Source organism: Triticum urartu, chromosome 2A (assembly GCF_056163025.1).
Source record: "Triticum urartu cultivar PI428250 chromosome 2A, HENAU_Tu73, whole genome shotgun sequence".
In the NCBI taxonomy this organism is placed as follows: Eukaryota; Viridiplantae; Streptophyta; class Magnoliopsida; order Poales; family Poaceae; genus Triticum; species Triticum urartu.
The window spans coordinates 15,989,481-15,996,449 of NC_141874.1; the positions used below are offsets into that span (position 1 = coordinate 15,989,481).

Here is a 6,969-nt window from a genome sequence, read left to right on the forward strand (position 1 = left end):
TGCTACTTCTTTAGTTTTATTGCCTAATGATCAGTGCAAAAAAATTGAGCAAAATTTGACAAACCTATTGAAATTTATGTTCGGGAGTGATTACATCAAACTAGACGAGCACACGCACACGCGCAGGCGCGCGCGCGCACACACGCACACACACTTACTTTAGCCAAGGACATGTAGCGTGCTTTTTATTTTTCTCTTTATTTCTCTTTGATTTTTCCAGTCTTACAATAGCTAGCTCTACCGTGTATACATACACGCAAAAAACAACGTACACACTCCGTTTTTTTCTTCTAAAACAGTAGTATTACAAAACCTCGGTATTCTAGCGCGTGGACGTTGAATACTTCAGTATCTAAAAACCGCAGTTTCTCGTGGCTTTGGCAAAACCACTGAGGCATTTGCCAAATCGTTGTTTCTCAGTTTTCTTCAATTGTCACATGTTGTTAGGTTGCATGGATAACGCTGAAGATATCGAGTTGAACCGAACTCAGCTACACGATCTGACCATTTTGTGCTCATGGCTGATGTATGCATGCAGCGCTGTGTAGAGAAATTGACAAGATCAACGACAGAGTAGGCGTACAAGGGCGCGTACCTTCCTTCCCCTGTGCTGAGCTTGAATTGTTTATTCATAGCTCCAGAGAAATGAAGTATAATCACACTGGTTGACGGCCGGAAAGATGGAGTTGAGAGACCGACGAGAGCAATCGTTTCTCGGTTTTTAAAAAAGGGGTTTGGACCTCTTTTTCTAATACCGTGAAAAAACCATGGTTTTGAAGATACTACGGTTTTGCAAACTGGAGTATTTCTTGGCGCCAAACGCATCAAAGTATTTTAAACCGTGGTTTCTAAAAATACCATGGTATTTTTCTAAAACTTCAAAAATACTGTGGTGCCAAACGCAGCCTAAGATTTGTCTGAAATCAAACTTTATAAACTTTGAACATGTTTACAGAAAAAATATCAACATTCACAAAACCAAATCAATATTATTAAAACCATTATGAAATTAATTTTTGTATTATATAACTTTAGTATTGTAGATGTTGGTATTTTTTTAATAAATAATTGGTCAAAATTTACGAGATTGGACTTAAGACAAATCTTATATTATGTGGAGTAAAAAGTAACAGAGGGAGTAGCTACAACCAATAGTAATCGGAGACGGCAAGACCAAAGTAGTAAGCTATTACTCCCTCCATTCCTTTATGTAAGGTGTATTATTTTTGGTACGGTGACCGAGACACATAACTATAGATAATTTAGGACAAAATTACCCTTGTCTAATTCATTAATTAGCGAGGAAGAGATATTTTTCTTTTTTTTCTCTACAAGGAGAGATACATGCAATCGACAGAGAGATGCTTTTTTTTCTACAGGGCCAGAAACATAATTAAGAGGAATTAGAAGAAATACACCTTACATTGTGTAATTTTATCCAAAAATAAATACACCTTATATAAAGGAACATTGGGAGTACTATTCAATTTAGACTACTAATCCTATATGATACAGGTTGACTCAGATTAGTGGTACTAATCAGTATGAAAGCCAAAGACGCTTGTAAACTTACCAACTAATTTAACGTTTATATTATGGTGACCGTTCACTGGGAGAGCATGACATTTCAAACGTTTTTTCTAACAATTTAATTATATCGAGGGCGATAAGGTCGGGCTGCCCGAAATATTTCAGCTTCTCCTGCACCAACATGTAAAAAAAAAATCTAAGAGCTTACATAAAGAGTAAGTTCCATTAACTGCCGTGTTGATGCTTCCTTTTTTCGAGTTTTGTTGCATCATCATCTCTGAAACAAAATTGAGAAATTTTTGGCAAACATGTATCGTGCACACACACGGAAACGTTAGCCAAGAACATGTATTGTGCCTTTATTTTCTCTTCATTTCTCTTTAACTTTTCACGGTCTTACAGTAGCTAGCCCTACCATGTATATATGCCCACAAAAACCAACGTACTCTCTCGCTTTCTTTTACTAGGCATATAAGGTTTGTGTGAAGTCAAACATCATTAAGTTTGATCATGTTTATAGAAAAAATATCAACATTCACAATATCAAATCAATATTATTAGATGCATTATGAAATTAGTTTTTATCTTTTCAGAAACATAGGGACAGCTCATGATTTCCCTGTGGGGTCGCGCATTGGTGGGTGCTGTCAAAGCGGTATGGGTGCTCGGGTGATGGGCAGCTGGATATCCACTCACACTTCTCTGTGTAAGCAACTCAGCATGCATCGCGTGTATCTATGCCATCGTAGTCTTAGCTACTAGTCCCTCTATAAACTAATATAAGAGCGTTTAGATTACTACTTTTAATAATCTAAACACTCTTATATTAGTTTATGGAGGGAATACTAGTAGTGCATACTGCTGGTCTGCCATAAACTGGATGGTGGGTTAGCAGTGCCAGGGTCCCAGCTCTCCATTCTTATCTAGTGCAACCCCCTATAATCCGGCACGCCCGCATCACCTACATTCGCGTCCTGCATTTACAACCACCGTTTACCGCTCAGGTCGGAGATCGTAGAATGATCATGGCGTATGAGCTGGCCACCAAGGCTCTTGTTGTTAGCCTTGTGCTCGGCGCCGTCATCGCCGGCAGCATCACGCCGATCAAGGCCATCGTGTGGCAGGTGCCGGCGGTCTACGTGTTCGGCAACTCCACGCTGGACGTCGGCAACAACAACTATTTACCGGGGAACGTTCCCCGTGCTAACATGCCCTACCACGGCATCGACATGCCGGGCTCCGGCAAACCGACCGGGAGGTTCAGCAACGGCTACAACACCGCCGATTTCGTTGGTATGTACATCGTCCATACTAATATACTATACCACTTCACAACGACATATTCTGAGCTAGTCCATGTGATTTGGCTGTATATATATATACGACACGCCACAGCGATGAGCGTGGGTTTCAACTTTCAAGAGTAGCCCTCCGCCGTATCTGTCGCTGGAGTCGAGTCCCTGCCGTCTTGTGCTCACCGCTCTCACCGCCGGTGTGAACTATGCGTCCTCAGGAGCCGGCATCCTAGACACTGGCGGAGGAGCCCAGTGGGCAAGGTGTGGCAGCCGCCACACCTTGATTTGGCACCAACTTTATATATATATATATATATATATATATATATATATATATATATATATATATATATATATATATATATAAGCATATACTTTTCTTTTTAGAAATGCAAACATATACTACTCGTTAGTTTTAGACCACGCTAGATTGATTCATCCAAACAAAGCTAGATGAAGCACATAAGTTAGATCGAAAGCACACAAACTGGCAGCTTGATCGATGTGTTGCCCAGCACATGCCCATCTCACTACGTAGACGTACGCGAACCAGCTCGCTTCCACTGCACATACCCATTTCACTACGTAGACGTATGCAAAATAACTATCTTTTGCATCTCTAAGGCCAAAAATACCTCCCCAACAGATAGTGTAAATGCAAATAATAATAATAATAATAATAATAATAATAATAATAATAATAATAATAATACATTTCCGTCTTCCGAAGATGCAAACTACAACACCTCACGGTGCAAATTTGCTTCTACACCTCTAGGAGATGTAAAAGGAACGGCAATGCGTCAACCGCCCAACCGTCTTCATTGCATTTCCGCCAGCCCGCCCACCGGTGATTTTTGCCCTGAAATGCGTCGCCGTCGCCTGTCGGCCCATCCCCGACCCCACCGCCGGCAGCAGCGTCGTAGCCGTGGCCGACCCGCCGATTTGAGTCTGCTACGCTGATGACTGCCCGCCTCCGCCGCCGGCGATTTGTGCCCGAAAACGCCGCCGCTGCCGCCTGTCCATCCATCCCGAACTCCATCGCGACCCCACGACCTATCCCCACCACTGCATGCGTCTTCTCTAGACATCATTAAAAGATTATGTGCAGTGCAGTTTGAATTGGCTATTATGTTTTTGCATTAAATTTTTTTTTGAGGGGGCATCAATTTTGTCTAGTTGACAGTTTGCCACACCTTAATTTTTTTTTCGTCCTCCGCCTCTGATCCTAGACTCCACCGTATGTCTACTTAGTGCATCTTACCGAATACACACAATACCAAAAGCATGGATGGTACAAATATACTATATCATACTTAGTACGTACGTGTGGTGAGTTAGCTATATTCATGCATGCACGAAGAACGCGGGCGGCAACATCCCGTTGTCAAGGCAGGTACGCTACTTTGACGCCACCCGGTCCAAGATGGTGGCCAGCAATGGCTCCGAAGCGGTGAGCGCCCTGCCCTTAACCGGCCAACATGTCAGGCGATGGGGAGCATCCCATGGGAGAGGAGGGGGAGCAGTTGACGAGATGGGATGGAGACCAGGCAGAAGACCGGAGCCGCTTTAACTTGGAGCAGCGGAGCTATTACAACGGTATAGCATGGTGGCTGGCACCAATGAAGACCTGGCCAGCGAACTAAGTCGGGAGGGGATGGGAGGAGCTCGACGGTTCAGGAGGAGGGCCGAACCCTAGCTACTGAGGACTTGGGGGGGGGGGGGGGTTCTCACGATTTAATAGGCTATTCAATTCGTCCATCCTACGAGTAGCGATTAACTTATCAATTAACTGATTAATCGGATGAATTCTTAAACAGTGGTTTATAGTATTTGGAAGTTTAGCTTCATATAAATAATTAACATATATGTCATCAACATATACAGAAGAACATCTAATAAGAAAGAAATTCTCCACCTTTAGAACCACATTGTCGATTTATTCGGAGTAGCATTTGCATATAGTCCTTGTTGGCCCAAGAAGTAACTTATCAGATTTATTCTTTTACACTAAAAGAGAACAGGCAAGTGGAAGCTTTTAGGGCCATGCTGCACCACATTATCGCTACTCAAGAAAGTCACGCGTCCTAGCTAAAGCTTGAACATGGGTGGCCTTCTCACTTTAGTAGCCTGCTCGAAAGCATATGCCATCTCGATCAGCCTCGGCTCGTATCCCTGCAGCCCGCCAAAGCATATGCCAAAAGGGACACCCTTCTCGTTGTACCCAGCCGGCACAATGATGCCGGGGTGGCCGCCAATGGCGAGATGGTTGGAAGCATAGTGCTCGGGTGCAACGATCGCGTCAAGTTGGTGCTCCTTCATCAGCTTCTCCAGCCCATTCGCGGAGAGCTCGTTCAGCAGCCGGATCCGAGCTCTCTCAACATGACCAATGCCGTTTGTATTTTGGGCTAAGATAAGGTTTTGTTGCCCGAAATCTTTTAGCCTCTCCTGTACAAAATGTAAATAAAATATCTAAGAAAGTATATACATAATAAATGTCATTAGCTACCATCTCCTTGTTAGAGTTTTATTGCCTGATGTTCTCTGCAACATGATTGTACACTGTTTGAATCTATAACAAGGCCGAAGAGATGAAAGCTAGAATGAGTTTTTTTTTCCAGTATGCTTGCCTCTATAGGATGCGCTTTGTTGAAGGCTATGATGTCTGCAAGAGAATGGACTGGAGAGTAGGACAAGTCCGCCAAGTACTCGTTTATGCTCAACTTGAACTCCGTCAGCATGGCAGTCCACTCATAGGAAACAATATCTTGACTGTCGATGCCGATGTCAAGGTTCTCGATCACCACGGCTCCGTGTTTCCTACAACAAAATTAATAACCGATCCAATGTTTCATGTACGTATAATTTACACACTGCTAGTCAGGGAGATTTGAAGTATGATAATAACCTCATTCTGCCAAGGTGCTGTTCGTAGACCCTCATCTGCTTCTCTCCAAGTCCTTGAAATAATACATTGGGGACACCGATCCTCTTCCCTCTCAGCCCATCCTTCTTCAGGAACTGCAGATATCCGCCGTGAGGTATGTACTTGGATGCTGCTCGAGTGGCCGCGGCATCGAGCTTGTCGTAGCCGACGATGGCATCCAGCACATGGACTGCATCCGACACTGTCCGACACATCGGTCTGCAACATTGCAAACAGCATGCTGAACTTTTCAAATTTCCAACTATTTTTTCAAAATCTAGAAATGCCCGGTCAGATTCAAATTAGATCTAAACAAAATTGAAGTTAAGTAAACTTAATTGAAATTTTATACTAAGTGAGTAAAGTCAAAGATTTTTACATGCTGCCTAAATTTCAAAGCTCGGTGATGGGGACAAAACTAAGAAATATGAGAAGTATACCCAACGCTGTCTTGTCTAGGGGTGATGGGGACGACGCCGGCGCGGCTGGTGAGCCCGACGGTGGGCTTGATGCCGACCACAGAGTTGAACGACGACGGGCATAGTATGGAGCCGTCGGTCTCGGTGCCGAGCGTCACGGCCGCCATGTTCGCTGCCGCGGCCACGCCCGACCCGGAGCTCGACCCGCATGGGTCGGACGACAACACGTACGGGTTGCGCGTCTGGCCGCCGCGCGCGCTCCACCCGTTCTTGACATTGCGGAAGTTGGCCCACTCGGAGAGGCTGGCCTTACCGAGCACCACGGCGCCAGCGCGCCGCAGCCTAGCCGCCACGCCGGCGTCGCGCTTGACCATGCAGCCGAGGAGCGCCAGCGAGCCGGCCGTGGTGTTGAGAGCGTCGCGGGTGGCGATGTTGTCCTTGAGCAGGACGGGGACACCGTGCAACGCGCCGGTGGCCACGCCGCGACGGCGCTGGGCATCGGCACGTGCGGCCTGCCGGAGTGCATCTGGGTTGACCTCGATGACGGCGTGCAGCAGCGGGTTCAGGCGGCGGATCTGGTCCAGGTAGAACCGGACGAGCGCGGCCGAGGTGAGGCTGCCGTTGCGGAAGCCGAGCTGGATGGCGTCCACGGTGGCCTCATGGAACTCGAAGCTGTGCGCGACGCCGGCGGTGGCGAGCAGAGCTAGGACGGCGGCGACAGCCTGCAGCCGCAGCCAAGCCATGCTTGCTTAGCTGAGCCCTGGACTAGACAGTGTCGGTGTGCTGGTTGTTTTAAGTT

The 6,969-nt window shown here is 45.9% G+C and overlaps 1 protein-coding gene across 1 annotated transcript; it reads right to left on the bottom strand.

Moving 5' to 3' along the window:
* Positions 1-4,671: 4,671 nt before the first annotated feature.
* Positions 4,672-6,969, bottom strand: LOC147982932 (putative amidase At4g34880). The gene is made up of 4 exons (XM_087542740.1): positions 6,192-6,969; positions 5,734-5,970; positions 5,456-5,645; positions 4,672-5,273 (listed from the first exon to the last, which is right to left on the bottom strand). The coding sequence occupies exons 1-4, from the start codon at positions 6,911-6,913 to the stop codon at positions 4,917-4,919; spliced, it is 1,506 nt and encodes a 501-aa protein (XP_087398866.1). The 5' UTR covers positions 6,914-6,969; the 3' UTR covers positions 4,672-4,916.